General features: G+C 40.7%; 1 protein-coding gene across 2 annotated transcripts in view; it reads left to right on the top strand.

Moving 5' to 3' along the window:
* The window catches only part of LOC147116401 (V-type proton ATPase subunit d 1), a 65912-nt gene extending 58195 nt beyond the window's left edge, over positions 1-7717 (top strand). Inside the window, exons 4-8 of one of the 2 annotated variants that reach the window (XM_085991289.1) lie at positions 736-815; positions 1712-1789; positions 3762-3938; positions 4437-4514; positions 6306-7717. In XM_085991289.1, the coding sequence (XP_085847415.1) occupies positions 736-815; positions 1712-1789; positions 3762-3938; positions 4437-4514; positions 6306-6467 (575 nt within the window). In that variant the 3' untranslated portion in view covers positions 6468-7717. The remainder of the gene's footprint in view (positions 1-735; positions 816-1711; positions 1790-3761; positions 3939-4436; positions 4515-6305) is intronic. The other variant, XM_085991290.1, reaches the window with a different exon arrangement.
* Positions 7718-16098: the final 8381 nt, after the last annotated feature.

Here is a 16098-nt window from a genome sequence, read left to right as displayed (position 1 = left end):
ATTACAGGCTAAATAAGCTGACGCTCTTTTTTTTATTTTATTTTAGATGGGTCTTTTTTGTGGGGGTTCAATAAAGTTTAAAATTATAATCTAAATAAAGTTTTTTGAAAGCCTGTTTTTATTTGTATGGAACAGTATGTCTATTTTGACGACAAAGATAATATAAGGGTCAGAGACAAAAACCATCAGTGTGCAAAAAAACTCAAAATTCCCGAAAATTCCCATGGAAAGTTTCCTCTTTAAAAATTCCCAGAATTTTGCAACCCTAGGTGCGTGGCCCATTCAGATTTCCGCACATGTGCAGAAACATTGAACGAGAGCATTGGTTGTGTTGCACCACTACAATTTGGAGTTTGAAAACCTTTGGCTCCCCTGAACACTTTAGACCTTTATATTCTCCCAATTAATAGCTTTTGGGAGACAGCTCTGCAGTTGCCAGGCATCTACAGAACTCTCTTCTAAACGGGGCAGTTAGTGTTCCAGCCAGGCAAGAGTCAGGAGTGTAAATGAGGTTCTATGTAATATGTTTTAAAATACATTTTCTTGCTGCAGGATTCTAGGGACCTGGGTGCGGAGTAAAAATGGTTTTGTGCATTTTGAAATATGATAACTGATAGACAGCTATAAATCATCCCTTCAGGATTTCTTTTTTAGTGACGGCAGTTTGGTTGAGAATTTTCAGCTTTTTTAGAATGCAAAGTGATGAGTGCAATGAGATTTTTTTCTTCATTTCAGCTGCATTTTTCCAGGATTGTATATCTGAACAGGACCTTGATGAAATGAACATTGAAATTATTCGTAATACACTGTACAAGGTAACTGCAAAGTAACTTGTACTTCTGAAACTTTAAATGAACTTCTATGCTCAACAAAGTAAAAGATGTCAGTGCTAAGAAATGGAACACATTCTCATCTTGGACAGCCAGTATTAGCATCCAATACTCATAGGTGGGTGTAACAAAGCCAGATTTGCAGTAAAATGCCCTCAATAATGTACAGTATCCATAACCTCGGAACACCACTAACAGTATACAATATGATTTTGCATTTCCCATAATCACCAAACCATATGGCCATTTTGGTGCCTATCATATCATATTTTGGGCAGTTTAGTGTGGTCATGAGAGGTTGTGACTGCTCAAATTCAATTCAATGTGAAACTTTCATGTTGGTGCAGCTACTGGTCACTGCATTTTGAGCTTCATAGGCAGTACCCTGTTTTCACTACCTGGGTGAGAAGCATGTGAACTATTCTTCTCCATTTCTAATCTGGGTATATTGGTATATATTGCCCACCTAGAATTTATGAAAGCTTTGTTTCAGATTAGTCAAGTGCATAATTTAATCAGTTAGAGGTAAGTTTTAATGTGACATGAACTGTAATAGAGTAAGTTAAAATTCTAACCTGCCAAAGCTCACTAAGCGCTCACATTAAGTATGGATACGTGAGTGAGGTGACAAAAGGCTGTTGGTGAGCATGGAATGATGCTTCAGTATGAATCGGCACCTTTGAGAGAGGAGGAGAAAATTCTAGTGGGGCAAGTTGGACCAATTTTTTAGCTGAATGTCGCAAAATCTATTGCAATTTAACCACAGTAGATTCACTCAGGGTGAGATTTGCTAGGTTGTTTCTACATGACTTTGGAAGCTTGTTGCTGTGTAATTGACTTGGCTGCTTCTTTTCTTACCTCAACACTACCAAAACCCTAAGGCATATCTTGAGTCATTTTACAAGTTCTGCAAGACATTGGGAGGTACAACTGCTGATGCAATGTGTCCTATTTTGGAGGTGAGAATTTTAAACTGCAGTGCTCAACATTCTGAAGCATTTTATTAATTTTGGTTTGAACTTGGTATATTAAGTCTGAAGATTAAAAGCCTATCCTGATTAAGTATTTTTTGTCAGTTAGTACAAACCCTGTATGTTGACTCATGTTTCCAAAGGTCTGATCAAAATGTGTAATGTCAGTTATAATTTCTCATTTGTATTGAAATTTGGGAGTTTTTAGATTAATGGAACTTTGTGTTTGCATTTCTGTTCAGAACAATCAAAGTAAGACTTAGAATCTACATCAGAGGTTATAAATTGGTGCCCAAATGGCTGAAATGCCTCATTCGCATGGCTACAGCTGCTTTACAGGAGGAGCATTTTACATTAACTTGTCTACTACTGGCTTAGTAATGAGTGATTTGATACAGGTAGACTACCCTTTATCCGGACTTCCGAAAACCGAAACCCTCTAAAAACCGAAGGTTTTTTTGTTCAGCGTAAGTCGTGCGTACGACTTACGCTGAACGAAAAAACCTTCGGTTTTTAGAGGGCTCCGGTTGCGGAAGTTCAGATAAAGGGTAAGTCGTGCGCACGACCCCCCGCCAGCCGCCGACCCCGCCAGCCCCGACAACCGCCGACCCCCCCGCCGGCCCCGACAACCGCCAGCCCCGACAACCGCCGACGCCCCCGTGGACCCCGCCAGCCCCGACAACCGCCGACCCCGACAACCGCCGACGACCCCGCCAGCCGCCGACCCCCCCGCGGACCCCGCCGGCCCCGACAACCGCCGACCCCCCCGCGGACCCCGCCAGCCCCGACCACCGCCGACCCCGACCACCGCCGACCCCCCCCCCCCCCCCCCCCGCGTACCCCGACCCCCGCCGACCCCGACTGATTACGCTGAGCGTCAGCGTAAGTCGTGCGCACGACCCCCCGCGGACCCCCGCCGACCCACCTTCCGAAATCCGAAATTCTCCTTTATCCGAAACTCGGCTGGTCCCGAGGTTTTCGGATAAAGGATAGTCTACCTGTATATACATAAAAACCCAAGCCTCCATTATAGGTGGTCATTAACTCAGTTTGTTTATTTTCTTTCAAAAGATCCTCTCTACAAAGTTTAAAATCTAATCTCTTCTCTTCCAAACCTTGACCACCCTGCTATTTAGAATTCTAGACACTTGCACACCTCATGTGGAAGTGGAATACTTTCAAGAATTTATTACTGTACAACATTTTAGGAATGTTTAATCTGACCCAACTTCAACCTTCTTAAGTGAGATTTAGCTTGTCTTTTACTCTTGTTTTTGTAAAATCTATTATAGTATAATGCATTAGTGCTACGCCAACTGTAAGCTGCAGCTAGAAGCTAATCTCTTGAGTAAAGTAGAAGTGATGCTGGATCCCTGTGCAGAGTTTCAGATGGAGTTGGGCACAGTTATACCTTGAGATTGAGAGGGATGAGATCAGATTTCATGTAACGTTAAACGGCATCTGCATAGATCACAAACATATTTCAAAGAGCAGGAGGCAGAACATTATCTGGGGTACACAGGCTGTAAAATTAAGATACAAAGTAACCACCTTCCCCAGTCGTGTTCACCCCTCCCCCTCCCCCAATAATACTGGTTAGTCTTGATTTGAGGTGTAGATAAATAAGGAAAAAAATTGTCTTTGGATTAAAATATCTCATCCATTAAATATTTCAATAAATATAATTTTTAAAGCATTTTGTGCAGCTGTGTAATTGGGGAAGCTGAATCAATTTCTGCAGTGCTGAAACCCTAATAATTTAACTGGGGTCTATTAATGTGGGTTTATATGCACTGCATTAAAACAAATTTTAATGTGGAAGCAAGTCATCCTCGGTTCTGAGGGACTGCCTAAGAAAGAGAGATGTGCACTGCAGATATTGTGCAGAATTGTATGTAGAAGAAACTGTAACCTATATGAGAAATGAATAGTGGAGTAATTTCTTTTCCGTAATGTTTAGTTTGAAGCAGACAGGCGGGCTTTCATCATCACCATAAACTCTTTTGGGACAGAACTGTCTAAAGAAGATCGAGCTAAACTGTTCCCTCATTGTGGAAAACTCTACCCAGAAGGACTTGCTCAGTTAGCCAGAGCAGATGACTATGAACAGGTGAAAACCGTGGCAGACTATTATCCAGTAAGTAGTGCTTATTTTTGGGTTGAAGTTTATGCTGTGAAGAATTCTAGAGTAATTCACGCAAGCGAAAATACTGACTAAATGTAAATAGCTTCTTCCATTGGACTAACTGGAAATTGTGATACAGATTTGGTGTCTGTTCCATTAACTAGCTTGCTTTTATTTCTACATTCTGCAATACAAATCACTTTCATGCTTTGATATCATAAGATATCACCATGTTTGCTTTTGTTATTTCAAAACACGCAAGTAATTTAATGTTTACAAGTAGCTAGAACAAACTAAATACACTTCAGTGATCCTAGGTTGAGCGGACTGGCTTAGATGTAGAATAAAATGAATATTCAACAAATTCTTATGTATTCTTTATTTCATGCACTTTAAATGCCCATTTTATAACTCCAATTGCAGTAACACATACTTTCACTATGTACTTCATATGTGATAATTGAGTTGAATGCCAGATTCTGACTGCACTGCTGTTTTTTCCCCCCTCAGGAATACAAACTACTGTTTGAAGGAGCTGGCAGCAATCCTGGAGACAAAACCCTTGAGGATAGATTTTTTGAACATGAGGTACATTATTTTAGTCACACTGCTAGGTTCAGAAGTTGAGTATTGCGTGAGGTGTTGCATTATATACTTTGCCCACTAATAGATGGTGCGTGGGCAGTGCCACAATATTCCTTGGACACCTAATGTATTTTACTGCATATTCATATTTAGAGCTTTGGCACAGTATTAAACAATTAAAGGTTGCATCAATTGGTTTAGTTTCTTTTAGTAATAAACAGGGTGAAGCATCACTCAGCAATGCATTTTTAGATGAATTGTGGGTTTATACCTTTATGAACAGGCAGCTTGACAACCACTTGATAAAGTAATAGACCTTTCCAGTTAACCTGTGGCAATCTCATTACAAGAGTTACTCTAGACTCCTTGGAAGGTGGCACTGTGGAGGAACCAGTAAAGATGTGAGGCTTCCTGGAGATTATAGGGTTCGTCCTGTCCCAGTCTGTTTGAAATGTTGTTGAGGAACTTGCAAGAATAGAGGCTTCAGTAGCCATTGACAAAACTGAGTCAGGTGCTCCTAAAGTGAATTAATGTTAGACCATAACTGGTGGAGCATGTCCTCAATAATTCTACTAATACTGAAAATTAGGTTCCCTGATCCTGATCAAAGCTGGGATTTAACCTGGGGACCATCACCTGCTTAGTGCTCATCCAATTCTGTACCATGAGAACTACATGTCACTGTCTTTATACATTGGTTGAAAACATTTAGTCTTAATAATTTGCATTGATGTAAGGGAACTTTTGTATTTAAGCAGTTTCATATTCTAAATTATGAACTGGTTTGCTGCATTTTGATGCAATCCAAATATTATGCTAATTGCAACAGCCAGCAGATGTTTAATGACCTGTAAACCCAGAGGTGACACTAAGTACATGTGAGAATGACTCTTGTAGAGTCTTTGTGTATTCAAGGAGCGATGTCAGGACATTTGCAGTTGAAGTTAGTCAGCACAGTGGATGGAGATGGGAAAAGGACTTTCCATTCTTTATGTATCAGCTGTTCAGTATCTGGAATTTAGAAAATGATGCAGATAGTCCCATGTGGCTGTTTAATAATCCTAAACCAATGTATAAGCACCAGTTAACCACCTTCTACTTTGGCCTTGAAGGGATGTTTATGCTGCCGGTTCCTGCCATGCAGCTCTTGCACGCTTGGAATGTTTAGCTACATTAAAGGCGCCAGTTGATGGCAACTCCGTGTAAACTTGCTGGATTTGTGAAGAACAGCAACTGAAATGACTTCCATTTATAATGGGTTTTAGCAACTCCAGCAGCTATACATTGGGGTTGTCCCCACGTACACAAGACCTGTGCATCAGAAACCAGCAAAGCAAATGCTCCTCTACTGTCAACTTAAAAGCAGCTCCTGCACTGAGCTCCAAGCAATCACTTGTAGATCTAAGTGTCACCTGTAGGTTTACATGTTGCTGAACACCTGCAGGATGGTGTGATTTGTGATCTAGATTTAATAAGTGAAGACTCCTGTGCAAGTACAGAGAGGTGTTGAAATGTCTTCAATTCATTTGTGAAGTATCAAACTCAAGCTGCTCTTCACATACAAGCTTATTGTACAGGGATATCAGTAAAGGTCAGGCAGCAATTGTCGTATCTGCAGTTCATGTCTGGCTTTGGAAGAAGTTTAAAAAAGGGATTTGCACCCTCCATTGCTCTTGGGTTTGCTTTCATGTATTTTTTGATTTAAAATGTTTTTGGGATCTACAAAATATAAGAATTCTAATCCCTGTACAAGCCTGACATTAACTTTATATTTAACTTTGGATTGTTTTGCAGGTTAAGCTGAACAAGTTGGCATTCCTGAACCAATTCCACTTTGGGGTCTTCTATGCATATGTGAAACTTAAAGAACAGGAATGCAGAAACATTGTATGGATTGCAGAGTGTATTGCACAGAGACACAGGGCCAAGATTGATAACTATATTCCTATCTTCTGAATTCCAGCTTTGCCACCAATACATGAAATACTAATTGCATTTATCTCCCTGTACTGTTTCTAGTTAAGAATGTTTTCATTTGTAAAGTGTACATTGAATTTCCTGGATATATTCCATATATTCCAGATTTTTTTTAAAGGCATTGCTGATGTTTTAACTTGTAATCTGCTTCTCCTTTGGAATAACACTAAGGTAATGAAACTAACTCCAGATCCTAGCTGCCCAATTTTTAATAGTCTGTGCAGCATTTGCAGGTTGATTTGCTATATTCATGAACATTGCTATTACCTTTGTTTAATTGTAATGTATTTTTAAAACGAATATTTTCCAAAAATGGTGTGGAAAAAATAGCTTTATGGCTTTATATATTTTTGGCTATATTACAAATTCTCGGAGTGCATTAACATCTTTATTAGAGTAACCTTTGCACGTCTTAATTGCAGTGCAAAATCAAGGTGAGCAGATGGATCAGAAGGTCAGCATTACCTTTTCGTCAAATATTTGAATCTCTTTATATAATGATTTCCTGTGATCGATGGTAGTCGTTTCTCTTGTAAGTGCAATGTTTTATTTTCAGAAAATGCTCCAAACAACATTCAGTAGCTAAAAATTGTTTTTTTTATGTTGAAGCGAAGTGTATGATGTAATTATTCTGTCACAGTAGTTCTGGAGCAATCACTTCTGCATGTGGTACTTTCGTATTACTCCAGCATTCACCATAAACTGTTTACATTCAGAAAAGAATTGCTGGCTGGGCCCATGTTCACAAAAGCAGTTTTGCTTGTTTGTCATGTTGAAGCATAAAATGGGAATTTTGAAAATAAATGGTAGATTCTTGAGTATGGACCTAGAAGTAAAGTATTTCTATGTGCAATTTGGTAATTCATGTGCAGTGTGTAGAAAACTCTTGTGTAATAATTAGGATGTGATTCTGATTAACTATTAATCTGAAATTTCAAAAAAAAATCCCGTGACTTGTTGACTGCTGTATATTGTATTTGTGATCAAGTCCTTTAATAAAGCGATGACTGCTTCCTTGCGGATGTATCCAATTAAAATTAAAGATTTAAAAATGTGAAACCAATGTAGAACCAGATGTTCAATAATGCAATGTAAGTAATGGTCTTTAAAATTATCCATTGAACAGTTTGAGAAATTTAATTTTAGTAAACTTATTTTCCATTATTCCTTTCTGTTCACCCTAAATAGGCTTATTTAAAGACGGGTCAATAAATCTTTGCTAACTATTATAGATGGTCTGGGTTTGCATTTATTTAAACAGTTTAAAATCCTTCAGTTAAACATTTGTGATCTTGGAGTTTATGTAGATCAGTCTGTAATAAGTCAATAGAATAAATATTTTCCCTTCATTTTATAGATTTAGCTGCACAGTATTCATGCAGTTCATTCCCTTTGGGGAATTAAAGTTCTACTTTGATTCATCTTCAATAAAGCTCCTTAATGCAAGAATATCTTGCTGGATTTTCTTTGCCTGCACACCTGTTTGTAAGATTCTGTTAAAATGCCAACTCTGGGAAACACAAGCCCTTTGGTTCTTTTCATTGACTTATTTTAGTGGGCTTGTAATGTGACTGAAGCAGGTAAAGTAACAACCCAACTTTCATTCTAATGTAGTCTCACTCCTTCAGATTTTAATTATTGGTGATTTAAAAAAAATCTATTTTTTAAACTTTTTTGTTTCTTATCTCTCTCTCCATCCCATCTTTCCCCCTCTTTATTTTGCTTTCTGTACATGATTTGGTATTGAATTAATAGTCTAACTTACACTTCCTGGTTCAGATTTTGCATGTCTTAATTCTTCAATCTGATTGGTTAAGGAGATACACAGTTGCTTGTCCAGTTCACATAGGTCCCAGATGCCCTGTAGTGGGCATCGTGCAGAAGTGGATTTCTAATCTCCGCAGGTTCCAGTGCCAAATCCCATAGAAAGTCTGTGGGTAAGTGTAATGAACGGCTGACGCTGTTTGTTCACCGCTGACTGCAAAATCTGGGCCATTAATATCTCCCTGATAACTATAGGAGGCCTGTTTCCTGGGCTTTTGTGTTATCAAACCAACTGGATTATTTTCTTTAAATGAACCTGGATTTAACCCTGAAGGTGCCATAACATAAAGCTGGAATAAACAAAAAATATTCCATGGACAAAACACAGCATTTTTTTCATGATTCCTTTCGAATCATTCCTGAGCAGAACCTGGAATGGAATTAATGTAGAGACCCCTGCTACTTTCACTCCTCAACATGACTGATACTCCATTTATACTCTGGCCAGTGGTGCCTTCTCAGTACTGGTTGTTCCACTCTAGGTATGGTCATACCAGTGATAGAGTGCACGCAGTACTATGTAGTCCTTCGGTTGGTTGCCTGTTCACTAAGATTAACCATAGGAATGCTGTTATATTCCTTGCTTAGAGTGTTGTACACCCTCCTGTCTCATAATTCATAACTGGGTTCAGTCATAACATAAGAAATAGGAGCAGGAGTAGGCCAATCAGCCCCTCAAGCCTGCTCCGCCATTCAATAAGATCATGGCTGATCTGATCCTAACTGCCAATCTACTATCACAGAACCATCTCCTGAATCTAACAGAATTAGACACACGAAATAGGAGCAGGATCAGGTTACACGGCCCCTGGGCCCGCTCCGCTACCCACAGGGCCATGACCGATCCGAACCTAGACTCGTCCAAATTCCTGCCCGCTCCCCGTAACCCTTAATTCCTTTTACTTCTAGGAAACGGTCTATTTCTGTTTTAAATTTATGTAATGATGTAGCTTCTACAGTTTTTTGGGGCAGCATATTCCATGGACCTACCACCCTCTGAGTGAAGTAGTTCCTCCTCATCTCAGTTTTGAAAGAGCAGCCCCTTATTCTAAGACTATGCCCCCTAGTTCTAGTTTCACCCATCATCGGGAACATCTTCCCTGCATCCACCCGATCCAACCCCTTCACAATCTTATATGTTTCAATAAGATCGCCTCTCATTCTTCTGAACTCCAATGAGTAGAGTCCCAATCTACTCAACCTCTCCTCATATGTCCATCCCCTCATCCCCGGGATTAACCGAGTGAACCACCTTTGTACTGACTCGAGAGCAAGTATGTCCTTTCTTAAGTATGGACACCAAAACTGTACGCAGTATTCCAGGTGCGGTCTCACCAATGCCTTGTACAACTGAAGCAATACCTCCCTATTTTTATATTCTATCCCCCTAGCAATGAAAGCCAACATTCCATTGGCCGCCTTAATCACTTGCTGCACCTGCATACTAACCTTTTTGAGTTTCGTGCACCAGGACCCCCAGATCCCTTTGTACTTCAGTACTTTCCAGTTTCTTGCCATTAAGATAATAACTTGCTCTACGATTTTTCCTGCCAAAGTGCATAACCTCACACTTTCCAGTATTGTATTCCATCTGCCAAATCTCTGCCCACTTACTTAGCCTGTCTATGTCCCCTTGAAGGTTTTTTATGTCCTCCTCACTCACTACTTTCCCCCCCATCTTAGTATCATCTGCAAACTTTGATATGTTACACTCGGTCCCCTCCTCCAAATTGTTAATATAGATTGTAAAGAGTTGGGGACCCAGCACTGACCCCTGCGGAACACCACTAGTTACTGATTGCCAGTCTGAGAATGAACCATTTATCCCAACTCTCTGCCTTCTGTTAGATAGCCAATCCTCTATCCATGCCAGAATATTACCCCCAATCCTGTGATTTTTTTTTATCTTAAGCAATAATCTTTTGTGTGGCACCTTGTCAAATGCCTTTTGGAAGTCTAAATACACTACGTCCACTGGTTCCCCTTTATCCACCCTATATGTTAATTCCCCAAAGAACTCCAGCAAATTTGTCAAACATGACTTCCCCTTCATAAAACCGTGCTGACTTTGTCCTATTAAATTATGATTATCCAAATGTCCTGTTACTGTCTCCTTAATAATGGACTCCAAAATTTTACCTACCACAGATGTTAGGCTAACCGGTCAATAGTTTCCAGCCTTCTGTCTACTGCCCTTTTTAAATAAGGGTGTTACATTAGCAGTTTTCCAGTCTGCCGGGACCTTTGCTGAGTCCAGGGAGTTTTGGAAAATTATTACCAATGCATCCACAATCCCTACCGCCACTTCCCTCAAGACCCTAGGATGTAAGCCATCAGGTCCAGGTGATTTATCCGCCTGGAGTCCCATTATTTTACCGAGTACCACTTCCTTAGTGATTTTGATCGTGTTTAGCTCCTTTCCCCCACCACCCCCCCCCCCCCCCCCCCCCCCCAATAGCCCCCTGTTTGTCCAGTGTTGGGATATTCTTAGTGTCCTCTACTGTTAAGACTGATACAAAATATTCATTCAGTGTTTTTGCCATCTCCATATTTCCCACCATTAATTTCCCGGTCTCATCCTCTAAGGGACCAACATTTACTTTAGCCACCCTTTCTCTTTTTATATAACTATAAAAACTCTTACTATCTGTTTTTATATTTTTTGCTAATTTACTTTCATAATCTATCTTCCCTTTCTTAATCAATCTTTTTGTTATTTTTTGCTGTCTTTTAAAGTTTTCCCAATCCTCTATCCTCCCACTAAATTTGGCTACCTTATATGCCCTTGTTTTTAGTCAAATACTATCCTTAATTTCTTTACTTAGCCACGGATGGCTGTTTTCTTTTACACCCTTTTCTTCTCAGTGGAATATATATTTTTTGGAAGTTGTAAAATAACTCCTTAAATGTACACCACTGATCATGTATCGTCTTACCCTTTTTAATCTATTTTCCCAATCCACTCTACTCAATTCCGCTCTCATACCTTCATAGTCTCCTTTATTCAAGCTTAGCATGCTTGTTTGAGATCCAACCTTCTCACCCTCTAATTGAATATGGAATTCAACCATGTTATGGTCACTCATTCCAAGGGGATCCTTTACTAGGACATTTTTAATTAATCCTGTCTCGTTACACAGGACCAGATCTAAGGTTGCTTGCCCCCTGGTTGGTTCAGTTACATACTGCTCAAGAAACCCATCCCTAATACACTCAATGAACTCATCCTCAAGGCAGCCCTGCCCAATTTGATTTGTCCAATTAATATGATAGTTAAAATCCCCCATAATTATAGATGTTCCCTTATTACAAGCCTCAACTATTCCCTGATTGATACTCCGTCCAACAGAGTTGCAACTGTTCGGAGGCCTATAGACTACGCCCACTAGTGTTTTTTTTCCCCTTATTATTCCTTACCTCCACCCAAACTGTTTCATTATCCTGATCTTTTGACCCAATATCATTTCTCTGTATTACAGTGATTCCTTCCTTTATTAACATAGCCACCCTTCCTTCCTGCCTGTCCTTCCTGATCGTTAAATAACCTGGTATGTTTAATTCCCAGGCATTGTCACCCTGCAGCCATGTTTCTGTAATGGCCACAAGATCATACCCATATGTAGTTATTTGTGCCATTAACTCGTCTATTTTGTTACGAATGCTACATGCATTCAGATAGAGAACTTTCAAAGATGTTTTGTGACACTTAGTTCCTGCTTTTGCCCTTTTTATTACTTTACCTTTTACTCCATACCTTCTGCCCCTTCCTGACATGCTCTGGTTTTTAATTTCCCCACTGCTACCTAAGTCTATGACCTTCTCTGTTGTCATTTTTATTATTTGCTCTCTAGGAACCTCCCCCCCCACTAGTTAGTTTAAAGCCCTCTCTACAGCCCTAGTTATATGATCCGCCAGGACTCTAGTCCCAGCACTGGCCAAGTGAAGCCTGTCCCAACGGAACAGCTCTCTCCTGCCCCAGTACTGGTGCCAGTGTCCCAGGAAGCAAAACCCATTTCTCCCACACCAGTCTTTGAGCCACGCATTTAACTCTCTAATTTTATTTGTCCTAGCCAAATTTGCTCGTGGCTCAGGTAATAATCCAGAGATTATTACCCTTGTGGTTCTGCTTTTAAATTTGGCCCCTAGCTGCTCAAACTCCCTCAGCAGAACCTCCTTCCTTGTCCTATCTATGTCGTTGGTACCAACATGGACCACGACAACTGAATCCTCCCCCTCCCACTCCAAGTTTCTCTCCAGTCCAGAGGAGATGTCCTTAACCCTGGCCAGGTTGCTCATCCTCCCCGCAGTTCCTGTTCCCATCCTCACGGAGTAAGAGCCTCGAACCTGTTGGACAAGTGCAAGGGCTGCGGCTCCTCCAACACTACCTCCTGGATCCCCGTACCTGCCTCACTTGTAGTCACACCATCCTGGCCATGGACTATATCTGAATTAATTAATCTAATTGGTGTGACTACCTCCTGATACAGAGTCCAGGTAACTCTCCTCCTCCCTGATGTGTCTCAGTGTTTGAAGCTCGGACTCCAGCTCTTCAACATGGAGCCGGAATTCCTCGAGCAGCCAACACTTACTGCAAATGTGATCACTGTGAGCATCAATGGTGTCCACCAGCAGCAACACATCACCTGATCTCCCATTCTATGTAATTAATTAAATTTATTAATATTATTCTTAAATACCCTTTGCCCCAATTCTAGATGGTGAATATCACACCTTAGAAACTATAAACCAAAGAGATTTAAGCTTAAAAAGGGAGAAATACTTACCAACCAATCACTTACCCGCTTTCTGGTGACGCCACACTTGGATTACTTTTTACCTCGCTCCTTCCTGCCGAGTTCCCAGCCTGGAGACTGGTAGGCCTTACCTGGTCTCTGGGACTTTTATAGCCCCGCTGCTGCCGCTGAGTTCCCGCCGACGCACGGAGGCCTTACCTGGTCTCTGGGACTTTTATAGCCCTGCTGCTGCCGCTGAGTTCCCGCCGACGCACGGAGGCCTTACCTGGTCTCTGGGACTTTTATAGCCCTGCTGCTGCCGCTGAGTTCCCGCCGACGCACGGAGGCCTTACCTGGTCTCTGGGATTTTTATAGCCCCGCTGCTGTCATCCCAACTGGGGCTTGAACCAGCCATTGCGTGCACCTAAAATCTCTGGTGTCATCGCATGATGTCGTCTTCTGTACTGTATCACCAGCTCTGAGAAAATGAATTATGTGCTTTACATAGTATCAGTCTTTCATCCCAGACTTCTCTTCCCCCTTCCCTGCAGGTTTAAGAGCACATCATTGCTCTCTCTCATTTTTCTCTGCCTCGTGCCGTTGCTATTTTTTCTGTTCCTCTACCCCTTCTCTTGGTGTTCTTGCTTCACAGTCTCCCAGGTCAAGGTGCTGAAACTGTTACACCTGTGCCTGTGCTTTTTTCGCAGCAGTAAATAGGCTAATTTTATTTCTCTGGCCATACCTTTCCAAGTCCCTCTGGATATTTTAACGACTGTTGTATGTTATTACTCCACTTGCTTTAAATTTAGCTCATTGACCCATGAGTGATATTCTGTCTCACGTACGCTTCCTTACTTGTGGATATCTTTGGCTTCCACGTTTCAGACTACTTTCGTAGTTAAGCACTAGCTCCTTATTGTGGGGGGACTGGCTCAGCAATAATAACCCAGACAGAAAACAAGAGGTTCAAGAAAGATTCTGATGTCAAAAATGGTCTGCTCCATTGGACAAGGCATGCACTGTCTCATTGTGTACGGCTCAGTGGTCAGAGAAAACACTAGTGACCTGTCTCTGCAATGGGAGACTGCAACTTAATTCAGACACAATGCTGTAACATTAATGCTGCTACACTGGATAAATGTCCAGTGTCTACCGTGTTGCTTCAAACTATGCACATGTGAATAAAGTGCTGCCTGTTGTTTTACCCTGTTTGAAGAAAGTTATGCAGGTCACTGTAATTCACCGCTTCTAATTTTAATATAGCAATTATGGTTGGGTTTCCAACAAAATACCAGGTCAGTAAGCTTGCAGCATTCTCTTTGTTACATACAATATCTTCATCTATACGATAACATTTCTAAACTGCACAACATCAAAATAGCCAAGTTGGAAAGAGGAAGACAATTTGGCCAAAGATATACAGTTCTTCCACTGACCCAGCAGAGGCTTCAGAATCATCTAAACAGCTAGTGGTAGATAGTAAACCTCTCAATCGCAATTTCTCCCTCTATCAAGTGAGCTGGCTGACTGAGACAAAGGGGTAGATTTTCAACTTGCCGACCAGGTATAAAGCTGGCGTTGAAGATCCGCTGATTTTCAGTGTTTCTATAACGGGTGATCAATCTGTAACACCAGCAGGTTGAAAATCTACCCCAATGTGCTTCAGCAGCTTGTTGTTCTACTACTGAGAGCCAGTTTTAAATCATACTGAGCTTGTATGAGGGAATTGGTTCCTGAAGCCTTGTGTTATGATCTTGCCCATCATCTTGACCAATTTGTCACTACAAGGAAGAAATCCTTTTCGAAGCTCACACGTTGATTCTCACTTTCTCCCATTTTGCAAATTTTAAAATCCTACAAGATGATATCCAAACTTGAAAGAATAAATTAATTTTACTGATTGCGGTATATCTAGCTGAAAGATCGAAGTCCCTTACTGAAGCTCAGAGAATCCAGAGAGTGCATAAGATCCATATGGTTGGAATCCTTGGTTTGGATAGAGCCCCAGCAGAGATGGAGCTGTTTGAGCTTCAACACTGTTTTGCTCCTGAAGCTTGAAGCTACATTTCTGAGGAACAGAGCAATGGAGCTGTGGAAAATTGTTCTGGGGCAGTTTGTTTTCACAAAAGCAGCCAGAAAGATCACTTGTACTTTTGAGTTCTCCTATCTGTGTGAGGGTTCATTCTGAATGATGAATATGCACCACAGTAGATTAGCAGAGGATCCTGGGACCAACTGTTCTGAAGTGCAGTGTCAGGTTTACAATGAAACTGTAGACACCTATTTTGTTGAAGTAAATTTTGGCACAAAATTTATAAAAGTAATTACTGGACACTGTATAAGCCACAATAATGCTAAATAAACTGCAAAATATAGTAATTTGTGGGTATAGATTTTTATTGGTATTGCAGGTGTACATGGCATTTATGCTGTCAAAAGTAAGTCTTGTAGAGTTGTATTTGTGTATAGCCATTGAATTTAGGATTGTGATCTCAATAATAAATTAGTTAATATGTATGCAATAGCTCATGGGCAGGATCTGAATATTCCTCTTGGCACTGCGGAATTCATTTTGGGCCTTTTCATGCTCTCCGCAACCACCAGAGTCATTCTCATGAGTCATCTGACTTTCTTCTGGTTGTTTGTGGCCGCACCCAGTTGTGCCGCGAATGGTCCAGTTATACTGGAATTTCTGTATAGATGTGGCTTGTGGAAAGCAGAATTTTTGCCCTTCATTTCTAACCTTTTAATTTGAGAAAAGAGCAGAGATCAGCTCTTTGCTAACATGAAAAGGTTAGAAATGTAAGTTAAAATGTAATCCCATTTGGATAGTGGTTAGCAGGGCTCCGCACATGTGCACACACAAGTAAAGCTGCAGAGTTTTACTTGTCCAATCAGAAACCAGTGCAAAGCTGGCGGCATAACTCAGCACTGCTAGTTGTACTTCACTTTAGGCAGAGACTAGCCTCAAATAAATATCTATAGTATAACCGTCCCATAATGTACAGACAAGAAGTCTCCATTTAGCAGTGTCTCTAAAGTGAACTCCTTTT

Source organism: Somniosus microcephalus, chromosome 6 (assembly GCF_052327205.1).
Source record: "Somniosus microcephalus isolate GS21.2 chromosome 6, FLI_Smic_1.0, whole genome shotgun sequence".
NCBI lineage: Eukaryota > Metazoa > Chordata > Chondrichthyes > Squaliformes > Somniosidae > Somniosus > Somniosus microcephalus.
The sequence above is the reverse complement of the archived record's forward strand: the minus strand, read 5'-3'. Positions and strand labels throughout refer to the sequence as shown.